The sequence below is a fragment of the Eretmochelys imbricata genome, chromosome 4 (assembly GCF_965152235.1).
Source record: "Eretmochelys imbricata isolate rEreImb1 chromosome 4, rEreImb1.hap1, whole genome shotgun sequence".
NCBI lineage: Eukaryota > Metazoa > Chordata > Testudines > Cheloniidae > Eretmochelys > Eretmochelys imbricata.
Window position 1 is genome coordinate 88,103,636 of NC_135575.1, and position 22,741 is coordinate 88,126,376.

Genomic DNA, 22,741 nt, shown 5'->3' on the forward strand with positions numbered 1-22,741 from the left:
AGTGCTGGGCACCATGGGGTCCTTGTCCACAGCTAGGGCTCCTAGGTGCTACAGTAATACAAATAATACAAAAAAAACTACATGAGAAATCTTCACCCAGGGTAGTCAAGCTAAATGATGTTGTAATTTCAAATTAAACTCTTGCTGAGATGGTGGCTGTTGGGATTCCCTCTCAGACCTTTTCCACTTGGCTTGTCCAGAACACCTCAGCCAATTCTAGGAGAACACTTGTCTGCACCTCCACTAACATATACCAAGAAAATAACTTTTGGAATAATATGTGGGCTCCTAACAAACAGTATCGATTCTTTGTGAGAGGAAAAATTGTTCTGAATGGATTGGTGCAGTGGGCAATATCTCTGGCTATAGTGGATGAAAAAGGGCCCCTACGTATCACAGGAGGTGCCTTGGAGCCTGCAGGCAGCCAAGAGAATGGATTTTATTCACCCTGTCCATTTGCAGGATATCCAGATAAACATCAAATATTTTTGCTGTATACAGGGCTTCTGAATGTCACCCTTGGATGCTTAGCCCAGCACATATATGAATAAAATGGCCATTTACCTACCTAACAGCTGATTAGAGCATTAGAGTGTGGGATTTAGACTTCCTAATACATTTATTTTCAATATTATTTAACTTCTTTAGGACCTTCTATCTGAGGAGCTCAAATTTTTTTCACAGTATTATTGAGTTAATCCTCAGAACCTTCTTACAGATGGGGAAATTGAGACACAGTGAGAATAAGGCCAACAGCTTCAATGGCTGGCTTAATTTCTTTGTGCCCAACTTAATGGCCACTTTTGAAAATTTTATCCTGCAGGACTTGGCCAAAGTCACACATGAAATCTGTGGCAAAGCTGGGAAAAAAACACAACCCTCTTGACTCCAGGTTCTGATAATTAATAACAGGTTAATCCTTCCCCACAGTAATGGATTTAATTACTACTGTTAAAATGGTTATGCTTATGGAAAACCTGCACCACGGAAGAAATATTTATATAAAATTCCAAAGTACTGCTTGGGAATCTTTTAAAAGAAGCATTTCTCTTATAAGTTTTGTAAAACCTTCCTTTTTTTCAACAACTTTTTTTGAGGCCAGATTTCACCCAATGCTGTCCCTTTAATTTATGCTTTCATACATACTGTATAGAACCTTATATATACTTAAAAGTAATCTTTCCATTTCAGAAACTGTCTGTTTTAACCAGAGAATCTGCAAACATATCAATTCTTAGGTTGAACAGTCAGTCGGAACCTATGAGTTAAAATGTTATGTTGTGTGTTAAAAATGTGGCTTACTTTGCAGTTTGTGAGCTGAAGTCCCCTTCTATGAGTGACTTCCTCTGGGGCCTGGAGAATTCTGGCTGGCTAAAACACATCAAAGCCATCATGGATGCGGGCATCTTCATTGCAAAGGTAAATTATGTAAAACTAAATCAAAATTGATTGACCTGATGCAGAAAACTGAGGGCTAGCGTCTCTGCCGGTGAAACTCCATTGACTTAGATGAAGTTACACTAGAAAATAATCTGGCCCTAAATGTGTAATGTTTCTGTGATGGAAGAAGAGACAATTTTTAGTGTGGCAAAAGTTGTCATTTGGACACTTTGCTTGTAAATTAGTGTTTTATTTCCCTCTATTCTTGTGTGCTATTTACCTGAATTGCAGTGCAGCCTCCACTACCCAATGCTGTATATCTTAATTTCTTAACTTTTCCCTGCAGACAGTTACTAAACCTGTTTCTCCTTAAGTTCCCCTTGTTGCAGGTTAAGTGTTGCAGCACTACCTCAAGGTATGATTGTCCCTGTGCACACATGTCAAACTTAATTATACTCTGGTCCCACTTATTTAATGGCTCAACTTCATTCATCGCCTGAACGAACTCCTTTGTGTTACCAAGGTATGCAGTGTTGTGACCATGTCGGTCCCAGGATATTAGACAGACAAGGCGAGTGGGGTAATATCTTTTATTGGACCAACTTCTGTTGGTGAGAGAGAGCAAGCTATCAAGCTTACACAGAGCTCTTCTTCAGATCTGGGAAACTTACTCAGAGGGCAGATTTACAGTACAAACTTCCATCGACCCAGCTGCGTAGCACTTCTGGTGAAGATGTTCTAAGCTGACGGGAGAGAGCTCTCCTGTCGGCTTAAAACCTCCACCTCTGCAAGAGGCGGTAGTTATGTTGGTGGGAGAGCTGTCTACGCGGGGGTTAAGGTCAGTATAACTACCTCACTCATGGTGTGGATTTTTCATACCCCTGAGTGACATAGTTATACTGAATCAGTGTGTAGTGTAGACCTGGCCAGAGTGTCACAACTAAATACAAGGTGGAACAGATGATTTAGCATAAGTAGTTAACACATATTTCAAGGAACCATTCAAGATAAGTGGCCTGTTAACACTCCTCCAGTCATAGGGCAGAGAGCTTGTGGGAGTGGGGAAAGCAGCTGGGGGGGGGGGAGGAGTAGCATTGTTAGTGGGTTATAGACCACTGTAATAAGCCATAAATCCAGTTTCTCTATTCAGTCCATGATTTTTAGTGTCTAGCAAAGTTATGAATTTAAGCTCCCAGTGTTAACTTACTTAACTAAACAGTGTTAACTAAACAATCTGTTCCATTTTGTATTTAGCTGTGACACTCTAAGTAAGTTTCCCAATCCTGAAGAAGATCTCTTTGAGTTCGAAAGCTTTTCTCTCTCTCACCAACAGAAGGTGGTCCAATAAAAAATATTACCTCACCCATCTTGTCTCTCTGTTACCAATATCTAATTCAAAAGAAGCCCCTTTTCTTCATACTTACCTATTTGTCCCAAGAAGCAGTTGTTTATGGTACTGAGAAATTGTTTATCCCAGTATTTTGCATTTCATAGAATCATAGAAGCATAGAATATCAGGGTTGGAAGGGACCTCAGGAGGTCATCTAGTCCAACCCCCTGGTCAAAAGAAGGACCAATCCCCAATTAAATCATCCCAGCCAGGGCTTTGTCAAGCCTGACCTTAAAAACTTCTAAGGAAGGAGATTCCACTACCTCCCTAGGCAACGCATTCCAGTGTTTCACCACAATCCTAGTGAAAAAGTTTTTCCTAATATCCAACCTAAACCTCCCCCACTGCAACTTGAGACCATTACTCCTTGTCCTGTCCTCTTCTACCACTGAGAAATAGTCTAGAACCATCCTCTCTGGAACCACCTCTCAGGTAGTTGAAAGCAGCTATCAAATCCCCCCTCATTCTTCTCTTCTGCAGACTAAACAATCCCAGTTCCCTCAGCCTCTCCTCATAACTCATGTGTTCCAGACCCCTAATCATTTTTGTTGCCCTTCGCTGGACTCTTTCCAATTTATCCACATCCTTCTTGTAGCGTGGGGCCCAAAACTGGACACAGTACTCCAGATGAGGCTTCACCAATGTCAAATAGAGGGGGATGATCACGTCCCTCGATCTGCTCGCTATGCCCCTGCTTATACATCCCAAAATGCCATTGGCCTTCTTGGCAACAAGGGCACACTGCTGACTCATATCCAGCTTCTCGTCCACTGTCACCCCTAGGTCCTTTTCCGCAGAACTGCTGCCTAGCCATTCGATCTCTAGTCTGTAGCTGTGCATTGGGTTCTTCCATCCTAAGTGCAGGACCCTGCACTTATCCTTATTGAACCTCATCAGATTTCTTTTGGCCCAATCCTCCAATTTGTCTAGGTCCCTCTGTATCTATCCCTGCCCTCCAGCGTATCTACCACTCCTCCCAGTTTAGTATCATCTGGAAATTTGCTGAGAGTGCAATCCACACCATCCTCCAGATCATTTATGAAGATATTGAACAAAATCGGCCCCAGGACCGACCCCTGGGGCACTCCACTTGACACCGGCTGCCAACTAGACATGGAGCCATTGATCACTACCCGTTGAGCCCGACAATCTAGCCAACTTTCTACCCACCTTATAGTGCATTCATCCAGCCCATACTTCTTTAACTTGCTGACAAGAATACTGTGGGAGACCGTGTCAAAAGCTTTGCTAAAGTCAAGAAACAATACATCCACTGCTTTCCCTTCATCCACAGAACCAGTAATCTCATCATAGAAGGCGATTAGATTAGTCAGGCATGACCTTCCTTTGGTGAATCCATGCTGACTGTTCCTGATCACGTTCCTCTCATGTAAGTGCTTCAGGATTGATTCTTTGAGGACCTGCTCCATGATTTTTCCGGGGACTGAGGTGAGGCTGACTGGCCTGTAGTTCCCAGGATCCTCCTTCTTCCCTTTTTTAAAGATTGGCACTACATTAGCCTTTTTCCAGTCATCCGGGACTTCCCCCGTTCGCCACGAGTTTTCAAAGATAATGGCCAATGGCTCTGCAATCACAGCCGCCAATTCCTTTAGCACTCTCGGATGCAACTCGTCCGGCCCCATGGACTTGTGCACGTCCAGCTTTTCTAAATAGTGCCTAACCACCTCTTTCTCCACAGAGGGCTGGCCATCTATTCCCCATGTTGTGATGCCCAGCGCAGCAGTCTGGGAGCTGACCTTGTTAGTGAAGACAGAGGCAAAAAAAGCATTGAGTACATTAGCTTTTTCCACATCCTCTGTCACTAGGTTGCCTCCCTCATTCATTAAGGGGCCCACACTTTCCTTGGCTTTCTTCTTGTTGCCAACATACCTGAAGAAACCCTTCTTGTTACTCTTAACATCTCTCGCTAGCTGCAGCTCCAGGTGCGATTTGGCCCTCCTGATTTCATTCCTACATGCCTGAGCAATATTTTTATACTCTTCCCTGGTCATATGTCCACGCTTCCACTTCTTGTAAGCTTCTTTTTTATGTTTAAGATCCGCTAGGATTTCCCCGTTAAGCCAAGCTGGTCGCCTGCCATATTTACTATTCTTCCGACACATCGGGGTGGTTTGTCCCTGTAATCTGAACAGGGATTCCTTGAAATACAGCCAGCTCTCCTGGACTCCTTTCCCCTTCATGTTAGTCCCCCAGGGGATCCTACCCATCCGTTCCCTGAGGGAGTCGAAGTCTGCTTTCCTGAAGTCCAGGGTCCGTATCCTGCTGCCTACCTTTCTTCCCTGTGTCAGGATCCTGAACTCAACCAACTCATGGTCACTGCCTCCCAGATTCCCATCCACTTTTGCTTCCCCTACTAATTCTTCCCGGTTTGTGAGCAGCAGGTCAAGAAAAGCTCCCCCCCTAGTTGGCTCCTCTAGCACTTGCACCAGGAAATTGTTCCCTACGCTTTCCAAAAACTTCCTGGATTGTCTATGCACCGCTGTATTGCTCTCCCAGCAGATATCAGGAAAATTAAAGTCACCCATGAGAACCAGGGCGTGCGATCTAGTAGCTTCTGCGAGCTGCCGGAAGAAAGCCTCATCCACCTCATCCCCCTGGTCTGGTGGTCTATAGCAGACTCCTACCACTACATCACTCTTGTTGCTCACACTTCTAAATTTAATCCAGAGACACTCAGGTTTTTCTGCAGTTTCGTACCGGAGCTCTGAGCAGTCATACTGCTCCCTTACATACAGTGCTACTCCCCCACCTTTTCTGCCCTGCCTGTCCTTCCTGAACAGTTTATAACCATCCATGACAGTACTCCAGTCATGTGAGTTATCCCACCAAGTCTCTGTTATTCCAATCACGTCATAATTCCTTGACATCACCAGGACCTCCAGTTCTCCTTGCTTGTTTCCAAGGCTTTGTGCATTCGTATATAAGCACTTGAGATAACCTGCTGATCACCCCTCATTCTCAGTATGAGGCAGGAGCCCTCCCCTCACAGACATTCCTGCCTGTGCTTCCTCCCAGTATCCCACTTTCCCACTTACCTCAGGGCTTTGGTCTCCTTCCCCCGGTGAACCTAGTTTAAAGCCCTCCTCACTAGGTTAGCCAGCCTGCTCGCAAAGATGCTCTTCCCTCTCTTCGTAAGGTGGAGCCCGTCTCTGCCTAGCACTCCTCCTTCATGGAACACCATCCCATGGTCAAAGAATCCAAAGCCTTCTCTCCGACACCACCTGCGTAGCCATTCGTTGACTTCCACGATTCGACGGTCCCTACCCAGGCCTTTTCCTTCCACGGGGAGGATGGACGAGAACACCACTTGCGCCTCAAACTCCTTTATCCTTCTTCCCAGAGCCACATAGTCCGCAGTGATCCGCTCAAGGTCATTCTTGGCAGTATCATTGGTGCCCACGTGGAGAAGCAGGAAGGGGTAGCGATCCGAGGGCTTGATGAGTCTCGGCAGTCTCTCCATCACATCGCGAATCTTAGCTCCCGGCAAGCAGCAGACTTCTCGGTTTTCCCGGTCAGGGCAGCAGATAGATGACTCAGTCCCCCGGAGTAGAGAGTCCCCGACCACCACCACCCGCCTCCTTCTCTTGGGAGTGGTGGTCGTGGAACCCCCCATCTCAGGACAGCGCATCTCATGCCTTCCAACCAGCGGAGTCTCCTTCTGCTTTCTCCCCCCACGTATCATCTGGTCCACTCTCCGCAATGGTACCTGTGGAGAGAGCATGAAAACGGTTACTTACCTGTGTCTGTGTTGCTGGTACCCGGACATTCCCCCTTCTTCTTCTGGAGGTCACATGTTGCCAAGCTTCTTCACTGGCCTCTTGGCTCCGCTGTGCAACCTGCTCTAAATCTTTAGAGCTTTGTGCCCGTAGAAGCATATCCTGACTTTTGTCCAGGAAATCCTCTGATTCTCGTATGCAACGCAGGGTCGATATCTGTTGCTCCAGACCTTCAATCTTCTCTTCCAATATGGAGACCAGCTTGCACTTTGTACAGACAAAGTCGCTTCTGTCCTGTGGAAGAAAGACAAACATGGCATATCCAGTGCAGGTCACAACAGCTGAACCCCCCCTTCCATATTACCTTCCTACTATGAGCTTCCTCAGAGAAGCTGGCAAGATGTAAGCCTCACTGGGCTCACTCTAGGCGAACTCCCAGGCAAACTCCTGCTGTGTGCTGCTCTGCTGTTCCCCGCTGCTCAGCTGGTTAGCGAAGCTCTGGCTATTTTTAAACAGCCAGGCTTCCCTGAAACAAACAAACAGACAGCCCCAGTGCCCGCCCCCTGCAGGCTACCAGCCAATCAGGCACTCGCTCAGGCTCTCCCACTGCCCTCCCTGCAAACACACACTCGGATACTTACTCAGCAAACACGCACTCGGATACTCACCAATCCCAGGCAAACTCCTGCTGTGTGCCATCAGTGTTCTACTTTTAAGCCTGCTATTACTCTCCCAGCTAGTGTATTTTATTGTAAAGACCTGGTGTTTCTGCCTAGAGCAGTTCTACTTCATGGCATTCTCCTCAGAAATTTTATTTTGTTAGTCTGTGATATCTGTTATGGTTACTGCTATTCCCCTGCCTATCGTTTTTATAGTGAATAGAAATTATGCCATCCCTTTGATAATCGCATACACCTCATGTTTCTGAAATGTCAGCTACTTGCAGGTCTTCCCAATGTCAGACACTCCAGTTCTCTCCTTTTGGCTCTTACAGTGGTAATTAGTATATAAGTGTTTACATGACTATTTTTTTAAAATGACGTGCCCACTCTCATGTTTTTGGTGTCACTCTGTAACTGTCAGAGTTCTCTTTCTTGCCTTGCTTCTGCCTTTCCCATATGTAGCTGCAACTGTCTGTTTTATCCCAGGTGCCGGCTAGATATACGTGTTTGTCTATCTATAGCAGAATTCATTAGGTGAAATCTTGGCCCCACTGAAGTCAATTGGCATTTTGCCATTGACTCCACTGCTGCCAGGATTTCACTCACTGACCTCAGCAGTTGCCATCTTTCCCCCAGTGGCAAGTTTAAGTAATGTCTGCAAATCTTCTTTATAATCTTCTTTTGCATATGTGCCCACCGTCTTCCTGTTTCTCTTTGTTCTGGAATGCAGATCTACTTGTATAATTTTGGTTCCTGGGTAAAAAGCTGCTTGGAATTTTTGCTCTATTTCTGGCTAGTCTCTAGTATCCAGAATTTTACCATTGCCAATTGTTAAATATTGGTATTTTGCCCAAATGGATCCATTCTGGTGGAATTATCTGCCTCCTAAAATAAACATTGGTGATTAATTATTAGTCATTGTTCCACTTCGATTTAAAGTTTTCTAGAGTTTATTTTTCTAGGTACTATCTTTCTTAACTCATTTTATTTTTCCCCATTGAGATTTAAGTACAGCTTTCTTTACAAATCATAAAGAAACAAAAAAAGGCAAAAGTCTTATTTAAAATAAATCCTTTTAATCTACAATGAATTCTAACTTCCCCAAAAGGATCTCCCAGATTTACTAAACATAACCCCTTCCTTGTACGCATCGCTTATACTATGCATGAAACAGCTCTCTTCCTAATAATGTAAATTAAGATTACAGAATTATAGACTTCAAATCTTGCATATCGAATATTGACATATATCCCAAACACAGGGTTCCCCTGAAGTTTCCCTACGTGCTTTGGGGTCCGATACTCTTGTGTTCAGTAAGCTCCTTGAACTGAGAAAGCTATTTTTCAGATGGAGATACTACTTTTATCGGTCTAGATACCTCAGTGCTTACATATCCACTGTTACCATGGTATCTGAGCACCTCACATTCTTTCATGCAATTACCCTCACAATATACCTCGCAGGTAGGGAAGACTTGCTATCCCCATTTTATAGATAGGGAAACTGTGGCACAGAGAGGCTCTTTTGAAATCAGTAGGAGTTAGGCTTTTGAGGACCTGGGCCTCGGCTTACACAGGAAATCTGTAGCAGAGCAAAGACCTGAACCCAGGCCTTCCAAGTGCTAGGCTACTACCCTAAACCACTGAACCGGCGTGCATCTCTACTGTTACCCATTGCCATAACCTTATTTACTACTTCTATGAATCTTTCTGTATTTTTAGGCTGTGGCAGAGGAAGGCGTGAGTGTTCTGGTTCATTGCTCAGATGGCTGGGACAGAACAGCTCAGGTTTGCTCTGTAGCAAGCCTTCTATTAGATCCATTTTACAGAACTATGAAGGGATTTATGGTAAGCAAGCGTATTTTACAGTGAATGTAAATGTTCTGTTACATCATGTGCACAGTATTAACTCTAATGTTCTTCCTGTGTGTAGAGAAAATAAGCTTTTCCTTAAAAATGTCTTTTTTCTTAAGTAGAAAGTTTAAAAAAACCCAAAGTGGTTCAGATTATTGAAGCCAAATTATCCAAATTAACATCAAACATTTGGTTCCATCAAGTGCAGTCTGCCTTTGCTTTTTGAACCATGACAAAGAAACTGTCCTGGGGGCATCAGTTTATATTTAGGATAAAATTTTCAAAGATGGGCACCAAAGTTTTGCCTATCAAAATTGGGTGCAAACCAGGGGGGTCGGTTTGGGGAAACCATGATTGAAATCTGTTCCTTTTCAACAAGGGGACCGATGTACAAATTGGCTCTGGCAGAGTATGCACGAATGTTTACCAACCTTATCGTCATTCCTGCGAAGATAGGTTTGCAAGGCTTGTAGAGTTTAATAAAAAATGATAGGCGGTCATTCTGAATCAAGCTTTGTTAAAATACAGCAGTGCTCATTTCCATCATTCTTTTGCTTGTTCTAAAAATTAATCTTGATTCCATGACATGACACTTAAGTGCACTTTTGCTCATTTTAGGTATTAATTGAAAAAGATTGGGTTTCCTTTGGGCACAAATTTAATCACAGGTAAGGGTACTCTCAGGTTTGTTTTCTATGTACACTTTTTTCATAAGGGAAGGTCAGCTCTCTTCTGATGCTATTTTAATTTTATTTTCAAATGGCAATGAGAAAGTAAATGAACATGATGCCCTCAAGTTATTCCTCATAACTTTTTTCATTATTTATTATAGACCGTTGGAAAATAAAATAGAAATATTATTTTCTTACCATTCTTTCCCCATTGTTTACTATTGAGTATATTGGATGCTTGTCTCATGCTTACTTTTACCATTGAAGCATTCATTTTGGAGAGAAATTTCTATTGAAGTCAATGGGAGTTCTGTCATTGACTTCAATGGGAGACAGGATTTCACTCATGCAGAATTAAGGCCCAGATCACGAAAGCATTCCTACTCAGGACAGCACTTAACTTTAGGCATGTGCTTAAGTGCAGTTGACATCAAGGATCTGTGATCTGAGACCTACTGAGTCTATAGGTAAATATTCTGTCAAATTAAAGCAAAACATATTTCAGGTAAAGGGAATATAAAATGTACTGATTTTACAAATTGTTTTATGCCTCCAAATATCATAAGAACGGCCACACTGGGTCAGACCAATGGTCCATCTAGCCCAGTATCCTGTCTTCTGATGGTGGCCAATGCCAGGTGCTTCAGAGGGAATGAATAGAACAGGCAATCATCAAGTGATCCATCTCCTGTTGTCCGCTCCCAGCTGCTGGCAGTCACATCCTAAAGACACCCAGAGCATTGGGTTGCATCAGTGATCATCTTGGTTAATTGTTGTTGGATCTATCCTCCATGAACGTATCTAATTCTTTTTTTAATCCTGTTATAGTTTTGCCCTTCACAATATTCCCCTGGCAATGAGTTCCACAAGTTGACTGTGCATTGTGTGAAGTATTTTCTTTTGTTTGCTTTAAACCGGCTGCCTATTAATTTCATTGAGTGACTCCTGGTTCTTGTGTTATGTGAAGGTACAAATAATACTTCCTTATTCACTTTCTCCACACCATTCATAATTTTATAGATCTATGTCAAATCCCCCCTTAGTTGTCTCTTTTCCAAGCTGAAAAGTCCCAGTCCTTTTAATCTCTCTTTATAGGGAAGCTGTTCCATACCCGTAAACGTTTTTGTTGTCCTCCTCCAATTCTTATTTATCCATCCATCCATCCATCCATCCATCCATCCATCCATCCATCCATCCACTAATGATTCCTAACATTTTGTTAGTTTTTGTGACTGCCGCTACACACTGAGCAGATGTTTTCAGAGAACTATCCACAATGACTCCAAGATCTCTTTCTTGAGTGGTAACAGCTAATTTAGATCCTATCATTTTGTATGTATAATTGGGATTATGTTTTCCAGTGTGTATTACTTTAACATTTATCAATATTGAATTTCATCTGCCATTTTGTTGCCCAGTCACTCAGTTTTGTGGAATCCTTTTGTAACTCTTAGTTAACCCCAAAGCAGACTATCTTGAGTAATTTTGTATCACCTACAAATTTTGTCACCTCACTGTTTACCCATTTTGCCAGATCATGTATGAATATGTTGAACAGCACTGGTTCCCGTACAGATCCCTGGCAGATACCACTATTTACCACTTTCCATTGTGAAAACCGACCACTTATTCCTGCTCTTCCTTTCCTATCTTTTAACCAATTTCTGATCCTTGAGAGGACCTTCCTTCTTATCTCATGATCGCTTACTTTGCTTTAGAGCCTTTTGGTGTAGGACCTTATTAAAGGCTTTCTAAAGTCCAAGTACACTATATTTGCTGGATCACCCTTGTCCACATGTTTCTTGACCCTGTTCAAAGAATTCTAATAGATTGAGGCATGATTTCCCTTTACAAAAGCCATATTGACTCTTCCCCAACAAATCGTGTTCATCTACATGTGAGATAATTGTATTCTTTACTATAGTTTCAACCTGCTTGCCTGGTTCTGAAGTTGGGCTTACCAGCCTGTAATTACCAGGATCATCTCTGAAGACTTCTTTAAAAATCAGCATCACATTAGCTGTCCTCCAGTCATCTGGCACAGAAGCTCCTTTAAGTGATAGGTTACATACCATACTTAGTAGTTCTGCAGTTTCATATTTGAGTTCCTATAGAACTCTTGGGTAAATACCATCTGGTTCTGGTAACTTATTACTGTTTAGTTTATCAGTTTGTTCCAAAACCTCTATTGACACCTCAATCTGGGACAATTCCTCAGACTTGTCACCTAAAAAGAATGGCTCTGGTGTGGGCATCTCCCTCACATCATCTGCAGTGAAGACCAATATAAAGAATTCATTTAACTTCTCTGCAATGGCTTTATCTTCCTGGAGTGCTCCTTTAGCACTTTGATCATCCAGTGGCCCCACAGATTGTTTGGTAGGCTTCCTGCTCCTCATGTACTTAACATTTTTTTTTTGCTGTTAGGTTTTGAATCTTTTGCTAGTTGCTCTTCAAATTCTTTTTTGGCCCACCTAATTATACTTTTTAATTTGACTTGCTAGAGTGTATGCTCCTTTCTATTTTCCTCAGTAGGATTTAACTTCCAATTTTTAAAGGATGCCTTTTGGCCCCTGACAGATTCTTTTACTTTGTTGTATAGCTATGGTGGCACTTTTTTGGTCCTTTTACTATGTTTTTTTAATTTGAGGTATCCATTTAATTTGAGCCTCTATTATGGTGTTTTTTAAAAGTTTCCATGTGGCTTGCAGGCATTTCACTTTTGGGATTATACGTTTTAATTTCTGTTTAACTAGCTTCCTCATTTTTGTGTCGTTCCCTTTTCTGAAATTAAATGCTGCTGTGGTGAGCTTCTTTGGTGTTTCCTCCCACCTCTCCACCCCTCACAAGGTTGTTAAATTTAGTTATATTATGATCATTATTCCCAAGTGATTCAGCTGTATTCACCTCTTGCATCAGATCCTGTGCTTCACTTAAGATTAAATCAAAGAACTGCCTCTCCCCTCATGCATTCCAGGACTAGCTGCTCCAAGAAGCAGTCATTTATGGTGTCTAGAAACCTTATCTCTGCATCCCATCCTGAGGTGACAAATATTTAGCCAATATGAGGACAGTTGAAATCCCCCATTATTATTGAGTTTTCTATTTTTTTCGTCTCTCTAATTTCCCAGAGCATTTCATAGTCACCACCATGATCCTAGTCAGGTGGTTGGTAGTATATTCCTACCTCTATACTCTTATTATTCAATCATGAAATTTCTATCCATAGAGATTCTATGGTACAGTTTGATTCATGTAAGATTTTTTTGCTCTATTTGTCTCTATGCTTTCTTTTATATCTAGTGCCACTTCCCCACCTACTCTGACCTACTCTGTCATTCATATATATTTGGTACCCTGGTATCACTGTGTCCTATTGATTATCATCATGCCACCAAGTTTCTGTGTTGCCTATTATATCTAAATCCTCATTTAATACCAGGCACTTAAGTTTACCAATCTTAGTATTTAGACTTCTAGCATGTATCACTTTTTAGTTGTTTGCCATTATGTGATACAATTGAATGGGACTCTTTTTCATTTGACTGTTTCTCTTCAGTTCCTACCTGTGCTTTATTAACTTCTATCTTCTCCTCCTTGCTAGAATAGAGAGAATCCCCATTAATAGATCTTCTCGTAGGGATGTCTCTGTCCGAACCATGTGCTCCTACATACCTGTCGGCTTTCTCCCAGCCCTTGTTTAAAAATCCCTCTACAATCTTTTTAAATGTACATGCCAGCAATCTGGTTCCATTTTGGTTTGTCTGGAGTCCGTCTTTCCTGCATTGGGTCCTCCTTTCCTAGTCTATAGGCAAATATTCCATCAAATTAAAACAAAAGATACTTCAAGTAAAGGAAATATAAAACAATGTACTGATGTGACAAGTTGTATTTTGCGTCCAAATCTCAACTGTCTTTTTGCTAATTAAATAAATTGCAGGCTTTTTGTACATAATGTGGACATATGTCTACAGTTCCCTGGTTTCGTGGGTTAAGTCAAGTCCTTAGAAAAACATTCAAAGTGCAAAAGTTATGCTGAAGGTTCATTGTCATATTACTTAATTTCTCTATAGGCTGCGCTACCGTGAGAGTTATTAAATAACATTCAATAATTTGAGGCGGTTTTTACTGGAATAAAGTTTTATAAGATTCCAGCAGGAGTTTCAGTGGTTAAAATGACATTCTACAACATATTTATAATAATTTCTACATACGTAGATTGTAGGCATACAATCACCATTGATAACTGTGATCTCCTTAATGATACTGTTATACCTCTGAGCACTTAAGTAATGGCAGGTTCTAATTTAGAAGAAATTATTTTTATGGTTTCCTACTCCATTGGCCTATATATACTATATACAGAATAAACAACTAAAGATACTTCCTCTTTTACAGGTCAAGGTCAGACATACAGCATATTGCCTCAACTGTATGCATTACATATTTTCAGTCCCCTCTTAATTGAGGTAATCCAGTGTGAACAGTACCAATAAACCTAATTCTATATAGAGAAGCGGTTGAAAGCACACCTGCTAACACAACAGAATGTAACTGTGCCCCAGGATGCTCTCCCCAAGGAATTCCACCAACAAAGGGCAGCCTTAAATTACGATTGGGGGGTGGGGTGAGGGGGCACCATAAAAGTCTTTCAGCAAAGGTTGTCCTGGAGATGTGCTAATTAATAGTACATAGACTAAGGGTGTTCATGGAAGTGAGAGACTTGCAGCGCACACTACTACCAGGTATAAAACAGCAGGGGACTCTGGAAGTTTTCCCACAGAGCTTCTCCTGTGTGCTCTGTTCCTGACTGGCAAGCACCACGCTCCTTCTGTTCTGTGAACAGAGGTTTCCAGACCTGCCTGATTTTGTGATGTGACTAAAAATTCACCATGAAACCCATGACTCAACTCTCTCTCACAAAGTATTTTTTTTCAACAATGTAGTGCTCTGGTTTTCATAAAGGATTCCTATTGGATTTCAGGTTATAATGGTAATATCTTGCATTATTTTAGGTACGGCAATTTAGATGGAGATCCAAAAGAGATATCCCCAGTTATTGATCAGTTCATCGAGTGTGTTTGGCAGCTAATGGAACAGTTTCCCTGTGCCTTTGAGTTCAATGAAAGATTTTTGATCCACATACAACATCATATCTATTCCTGCCAGTTTGGTAACTTCCTGTGTAACAGCCAGAAGGAGAGACGAGAGCTGAAGTATGATTTTCTGTTCTTAAACTACATAGGTATATGTTGGTTTGGCAGATTGTGTGTGTATTAAAGATTAAAATGTCTATATAAATTTGTATGCCACAAAGTGAAGCAATGTAAAATTCTTGCCTGCCTTTATCTGGCAAGATAATTCAACAAAAAAAAGTTGAGCTTCTGTAATATAGGGCATCACTTGAGCCTTGGCATACTCCTCAGTGTGATTGTTCCAATCCCAGAGTTATGTATGTATGAGAAATCCATTTCCCCTCCTAGGGTTGAATCTTCAAGTTTCCCCAGAGCCAGATTCCTCTCTGTCCCACCCACTCTTTTTGGGTAAAGAACTGGGGTTCCCGGTGGTGACACCCTGGTTACCCTGGTCAGGGGAGACAGTGAACTGACCTCCTGCGCTGTTAGTTTTGTACTCTCTGATTGTACTGGAGTTCTTGTGTTCATCACATACTCATCCCACTTCCTGTCCAGCAGTGCAGATTTCCTGGTTTCTTGTCCACTAGCCCCATTTTAAGATCATGTGGCTGGACATCGTAGAACTGTTCCAACCCACCCAGTGCACACAAATCATCTAGTAGTGGCTGTCCCGGTTGCAGATGTACTCTCCCTTCTGGGTTGACATTTCCATATAAGTCATCTCATTGTGCTTTTGCAGCCCCAGAAATTTTTTCCTGTAAGCCTCAGGAGTCAGTTCAGGTTGAAGGATCGAGGCTTTTAAAAATTGTTCATAGTCCACAGAACCTGTCCCTACATTTGACTGTTTCCATCTATGCCTCTTACTCCCAGTAAGAGGTGTTATAGACCAGAATGTAAGCAGTCATACCTAGTGGTCAGAGCAGTAGTGGTCAGGAACCATAGGTCAGAGACAGAGTCAGTAATCAAGCCCACGGTAAGAGCTGGGGCATAGGAGCAGGGACTTGGAGCAAGGCAGGAGTACAAGACCTAGGAGCAGGATGGGAAGGCATGAGTCAGGAAAGAAGGCAGAATCTAATGTAGCATCCAGCCAAGGATTCCTGTAGTTGCTCAGACAACCTCCTGTGTCTCCTTCTGGCTTAAATAGTGAGTCTGAACCATGCAAAGAGGCTGGACATCTCCTCCAATTGGGAACTTTGTGGGCAGTGCCTATGGTGAGCTAGGGTCCACCAGCCCACACTCCCTGCTGGTATCAGCAAGCTGCCATGGGGTGGCTTTGGCCTGAAGACCCAGGTTCAAGACCTGTGACCCCTCCGAAGGGGGTCAGAAAGGGCTCACCCTCCTTTCTGGGTTTCAGAGTCCAGGCTGAGCAACAACATCTACAGTGCTGCTTTTTAGCACCATAGGTCACACAGCACACAACTGTCTCAAATTGTATCTGCACAAACTGCTGATCCCTAGAACCTGTAGTGATCTACCCACAGATAAAAGTAGAACTTGGCATAACTCCTGTAGCCTTGTAAGGGAATGGTGCCCCACTGGTAACTGGCCATTCCTCCTGTAAAGGCAGAGTTGCCGTTATTTGTTACAGTGCCACTGTGACTGATCAGCAATCTGGTGCCAACTTGAAATGTCAGCACACTTGCATGTGGCTGAAATTCACCCATGGTGTGGAGAACCAGTGGAAGGTCCTCTGTCTACTTATGGCCTGTGGGAGGAGGGTTAATCATTGAAGAAGCAGCCGCAGTGGAGTGCCTGACCCATTACATGCTGCAGGAAGTGTCTGTGCACCAGGCCCATGTAGGTCAGCAAGGCCATGAAGAGCAGTGGGCAGTGAGAAAGTGTGGGAGAGGCCCAGGGATTCATGAATATACAAATTAGGTGGCCTCAACACAACACAGAACTGATACAAAGAATCAGTGGCTGCTGTTTAAACTCATAGAAGCCCTGGCATGGGCCCTGAAATGGAGGCTGTGTTTTATTTACTCAACCCCCATACATTCCATGTCCAGTTACTCTTCCTTTTCAGAGGTGCATTGGATTTCATCTTTAAAGTCCAATGAAGGAAAAGGGGCCTCTATATTCTACAGCTCTAATTTGTGTAATTTTCTTAAGAGGCTCTGAAGCTGATTCTAGTGACTAGCAAAGAGCACTGAAGTGTCTTCCCTAGTCTCTAGCTATACCTGCACCTCTGGAAAGCAGTTTATGTATTTTTCTTTTAAATCCTTTCTCAGAATTCAAGAACGAACATATTCACTTTGGGCTCACTTGTGGAAGAATCGTGCAGATTACGTGAATCCTCTGTATAGAGAAGACCACAGTCAGACCCAGGGGACATTGCGCCCACAGACAGCTCCCTGCAATTTCTTGTACAAGTAGGTGACTTCACTTGTTGTTGCCACTGCACTGTGCATTTTACTAGTGGGGTATATTAGCACAAAACTGCACATCTCAGAACTTAATCTTGCACTGTATATTTTATTCTACAGTGGTTAATTCAGATAGCGTGGTAAATTCAGTGCCAGCTACAGTGAGTAAACTCCCTGCCTGCCAATACTCAGACAGGGCCTCTGCACTGTGTCACAGCATTGGATTGGCTACAAAAGAAGCTTGTGACTAAGACTGCATTGATCGTTGAGTGTACTTATTACATGCATAGGCACTTGTTCCACGGGGAGATGGCTCTTTGAATTCTAGTCTAGTCTGTGGGTACTAGATTTCTGCCATATCAGATTTTGTGATGAATCTTTGACTCCCTGGGTCAGTCAGCATCACAGGTGAAACAAGTGGTTTCAGAAAGATGCTAGGGTCTCACTCACACTTGTTCAAACAAGTACTTCATAAATAAGCAAATTCAATACTCTGTCCAATGTTGCTGCTAAATTCTGGGTAACACTGGGAGGGTAATTTAGGCCTCACATATTTTTTACGTGTGTACAAGTGTCTACAGAGTCTAATATAATTCAAAATGTTACTGTTGTTTTTTTCAAATAACAGTCTGGTTTGCTGCTAATACAAGAGAAGTGAAAGTGATTGATTGAAAGTATTAGAAGTACAACTACATAGTTAGTTTCATATTCCAAGCTAGGGGATATGTTAAAATGTAAACAAACAACCTAAATGATTAAAAATTAATTAATGTTAGTATTCTTTCAGGTTTAACACTCTAGGTCACATTTGTAACCCAGGTTTAAAAAACCAGTTTAACTAAAAACTCTCATTGTAATCTGTCGGTGTCCCTTTAGGTACAACGATATTTGCAAAAGAGCTTTACAAAATAGGGGCCTGATACTGCAGACACTTACTCATGTGAGAAATCCCATTAATTTTAATCAGACTACTTTGAGTAAGGGTTTGCAGGATTGGGCCTTTTGTGTTAATGAATATAGGGTTGGTGGGGGGGAACATTACTAAATTAACATAGGTTGTTTGGCAAAGAAAAAAGAAACCACTGAATACTAGGTAAAAATCTCCTAGAACTAGGGTGACCAGATGTCCCGATTTTATAGGGACAGTCCTGATTTTGGAGGCTTTTTCTTATATAGGCACCTATTACCCCCAGCCGCTGTCCTGATTTTTCACACTTGCCCTCTGGTCACCCTACCTAGAATAGCTCTGCCAGCCCTTTGGCTAGACAGCTGAATTCAAGTCTGTTACTTAATCTGTCTGCTGAGCTACTTACGTAGACAGTCAGGTGCTGGCCAAATATTACCAGAGAATTAGAAAATAGAGGAGTGATATTACACAATTATCCAAACATACTTATGGCATACACCCTCATCCAAGCTGACTTTTTATTTGCAGGCTAACGGGAACAGTTATTTAACTGAGGACTATGTCAACAAATCACACAAGAGCACGCAGATGGGTGCGTCGCTAAGGACCAAATATACAGAAACTGTCTTGTAAAACCCCATGCTGCTTCCATGTTCCCAAAGGCTTCTTTTTTAGCCTGGGTTATTATTTTACAGGTCTCTTACTTTAAATTAATTGCAGTGCAGTCTACAATAGCTTGGTATCACTAACCTGCAAAGATTTCATAGAATCAGTTGTTGAGGACTCCTTTCAGGAATGCACTTTAGCATATACTTAAATCCATCCGTATTCAGCCTGCTCTAAACCCTGCCTCTCAAAGGGAATTAGGTGCCGAAATCTGGGTTGAAGGAAAATGCCTACCTCTTTTTGGGATTCACAGCCATAAACATATGCCTGGAGTTGACACCTAAGCCAGTTTTTGAAAATGCTATACCAGGAGTCCCCCTTATAAACTTTAGTCCAGTAATTAGGGTACTCACCCTAGATGTGGTTACCCCAGTTCAATTCTACCCTCTGCCTGATGTGGAGAAGGGATTTGAAGTGGGGTTTCCCCTCTTCCCACAAGACTGCCCTAATCGCTAGGCTATGGGGTTATCTGGTTGGGTCTCTCACAATTTCTCCTATTGGAGCTGTTCCACTGTGTGTAAATAATTAATACGGGGGGTAGAGACTTGAGTTCAGATCATGCCTCCACATCAGGCGAGGGGGGTGGGGGGAACTGAACCCAGGTCTCCCACATCCCAGGTGAGTGGGCTGACCACTGGGCTAAAAGTTATAAAGGGGGTGGAAGAGTGGGTGCAGGTCGTGGGTCTTTCTCTTCCTCTATTTTGTGTGGGTTTAGGGATTTAGGTTTAGAGAACACTTACTGGATCAGGCCCCGCAGGCGAGAGCGGAAGGGAGGATCCCCAGTGGGGTTTAGGGGTGAGAGAGGCGCCTGGTGCCCAGACTGAGATAACTATGCATATGTTCACTGGCAGACACTGAGATGCTTAGGGTACTTTAACAGTGGAAATTTAGATGCCTGTAGGGTTAGGCCTGTGTGGGGGTTCTGAGGATCTCAGTGATGCCTAAATATTGGACTTAGGCACCTAAAGTGGCTGTTAGGCATCCAACTGCTTTTGTGGATCTAGCCCTAAATGCTTTCCTGAATCAATCTGGGACCTAATCCTGAAAGTTGTAGAGTATCTGAGCAGAACCAGCAGATTTCATTAGTTTCATTGAGAGTTGTGGCACTCAGCACCTCTCCAGATCAAGTTCTATGATTGTTCAGTGACAACCTGAGAAGAAATCATCATAATAAAATACAGTTTTACCCATGTGATGCAGCAGGTGGAAATAGGCCCCATGAATCTGTCAGGTATTTCATTTTAAACACATATTGAGACATCTCTGTGCCAATATGTGTAATTTTGTCTTTTAACATTAGGATCAAATTTAGAGCAAGTGTAAATGGGTACAAGTCCATTGATTTCAGTGGAGTCATGCTTATCTACACCAAGGACCCAAAAGCACTTTTCAGCCAAGCCAACAAAACACAAACTCATCCTTGAGATATTTTTTGGCTCTTGCTGTTAAACATTTTTGTTAAATATGAATTTTTAAGTAACATTTCACACCATAACTTTTAGATGACTCTTCTGCTTTTTACCCAAGGTTCCAGAAAAAACTACGCTCAGATGAGCTGTGGCATACAAAACTTCAGGAGGATCAGTTTTTGTGGAAAACTGGAGAAGGGCTGAAATAGGACTTATAATGGAAAGCTGGCTTCAACCTTAATTTTGATGCAGCTATTACTGCTCTATAGTATATTTAAATAGAGGATATAGAACAAATAAAAAATACAGCTTAAGTTATTGTTCTTCTCAGCAAAGGTGTGTATTTATTTTGACAGACCATGCATTTTTGTTGACAGTAAATACCTTTAATAAGTTAATGTTTTTTTAAAAAAGAATTACTATCCATCAGAACTCCAGACAGATTAGATCAAAGCTGTGGTCTAACTCAAATGTAGCCAGATGTTTCTTAAAATTTTATATAATGGATTTATGCCAGTATTAGTCTATAGATTTACATTCTTATGCTTCTTTTTCATTGTCAGTCATATATATCAAAAGTAGTAAAACACGATTTTGTGGTCATAAATCTGTTTTTCAATTAACATAGAATATCAGGGTTGGAAGGGACCTCAAGAGGTCATCTAGTCCAACCTCCTGGTCAAAGCAGGACCAAGTCCCAACTAAATCATCCCAGCCAGGGCTTTGTCAAGCCTGACCTTCAACACCTCTAAGGAAGGAGATTCCACCACCTCCTTCGGTAACCCATTCTAGTGCTTCACCACCCTCCTAGTGAAAAAGTTTTTCCTAACAGCCAACCTAAACCTCCCCCACTGCAACTTGAGACCATTACTCCTCGTTCTGTCATCTGCTACCCCTGAGAACAGTCTAGATCCATCCTCTTTGGAACCCCCCTTCAGGTAGTTGAAAGCAGCTATCAAATCCCCCGTCATTCTTCTCTTCTGCAGACTAAACAATCCCAGTTCCCTTAGCCTCTCCTCATAAGTCATGTGCTCCAGCCCCCTAATCATTTTTGTTGCCCTCCGCTGGACTCTTTCCAATTTTTCCACATCATGCAGTACAGTGCTTACATATGTTTAAGACTGTGTACTCCTGCATAACGCCTGCATTTAACACTTCTGAGAGTCCCTGCTATCAATTCCAGGTTCTGGAGTGGTATGTATACCCGCTTTGAAAAGGGGATGCATCCCCGGCAGTCAGTTACTGATTACCTGATGGCAGTGAAAGAAGAAACTCAGCAGTTAGAGGAAGAGCTGGAGGTCTTAGAACAGGTAATAGACACGTGATCTGATTTCCCAGACTTCATATTCTCTAAATAAGGCTAGTTACTGGGGAAATCTTTCAATTGGTTAGTCTCTAAGGTGCCACTAGTACTCCTTTTCTTTTTGCTGCATAGGTAGTTTTTGTTCACCTTTCTACAGGACATGTGCAATTCAGGTCAGGCATATATAATACCAAGCTGGCAAGAATAATCCATACATTTATACTGTTATTACTCAAAAAGTGGTGGCACCTACCATCTGCTGTGTGCTTTTCAAACACAGAGGGAGTTTCTGGGATTGAATTCAATGAGAATATTTTGCCTTTGACATCTGTAGAAGCCAGGATTGGGGTTTCTTTTTGGGGAGGGGAGGGGAGAGGGAGGGTGAAATTTGGCCGATACCTTCACAAAACACACACATTCCCAAAGAAGTTAATTTTTCTTGGTCCCATATGGCCTAAAGGCTGACGTGATTAAAGGTCTGTGTAATCCCACTGCAGTTGAGGGAAGAACTCTGATTATCAAATAAGTAGTTGCAAAGGGTGTATGTCAGATTTTGACCTCAAGTATTTACATTGTGCCCATCACCAGGGTACACAAGAGCAGAATTGGGCCCGAAACTTGTGCGTGTGTGTGTGTGTGTAATATATAAACTATATTGTTTCTCTTTCAGAGATTGGCAGATCTCAAAAAAGTGCAGTTAAACAATAGAAAAGGAAACTCTAAGCAACAAGACCAACACACACATTTAGGGCTTTCTACCTCTAACAACAGCATAGCTAATACACCCCAGGATTACATTAACAGTGTGAAATCATTCCCATCCCGGAGCCCTTCACAAGGAGACGAAGAAGACTCAGCCCTGATTCTGACCCAGGACAACCTGAAAAGCTCTGATCCTGACCTATCAGCCATCAGTGATCAGGAGTCAGGTGTGGAAGATTTGAACTGCAGGTCCCCAAGCGGTGGTTGCCTGCCTAGTGAAGATAGTGGCAAAGATTCAGATGAAGCGGTGTTTCTCACAGTCTGAAATGACATCTGTTCATCAGATGAAGAACAGGGACTGTCCTTGAACATTTTTAAAAAAAAATTCCAAAGAAAAGGAGCTGTGCAATTGTGTATGTAAAGGTCCAGGCAGAACAAGCACTTAATAGCTGTAATAAGAGACAATGTTAAAGAAAGGTAATCTCTGCTATTATGAACATTTATTTAAGCCCCTTGCGGTTGCTTCTTTTAACCTTATCAGAGCCATACAGAATTATTCA

General features: G+C 42.3%; 1 protein-coding gene across 1 annotated transcript in view; it reads left to right on the forward strand.

Annotated features, from left to right (window-relative positions):
* Positions 1 to 22,506, forward strand: part of MTMR7 (myotubularin related protein 7) — a 104,711-nt gene extending 82,205 nt beyond the window's left edge. Inside the window, exons 8-14 of the mRNA XM_077815577.1 lie at positions 1,310 to 1,419; positions 8,891 to 9,016; positions 9,641 to 9,690; positions 14,709 to 14,909; positions 17,060 to 17,200; positions 21,360 to 21,486; positions 22,150 to 22,506. Of these exons, the coding sequence (XP_077671703.1) occupies positions 1,310 to 1,419; positions 8,891 to 9,016; positions 9,641 to 9,690; positions 14,709 to 14,909; positions 17,060 to 17,200; positions 21,360 to 21,486; positions 22,150 to 22,506 (1,112 nt within the window). The remainder of the gene's footprint in view (positions 1 to 1,309; positions 1,420 to 8,890; positions 9,017 to 9,640; positions 9,691 to 14,708; positions 14,910 to 17,059; positions 17,201 to 21,359; positions 21,487 to 22,149) is intronic.
* Positions 22,507 to 22,741: the final 235 nt, after the last annotated feature.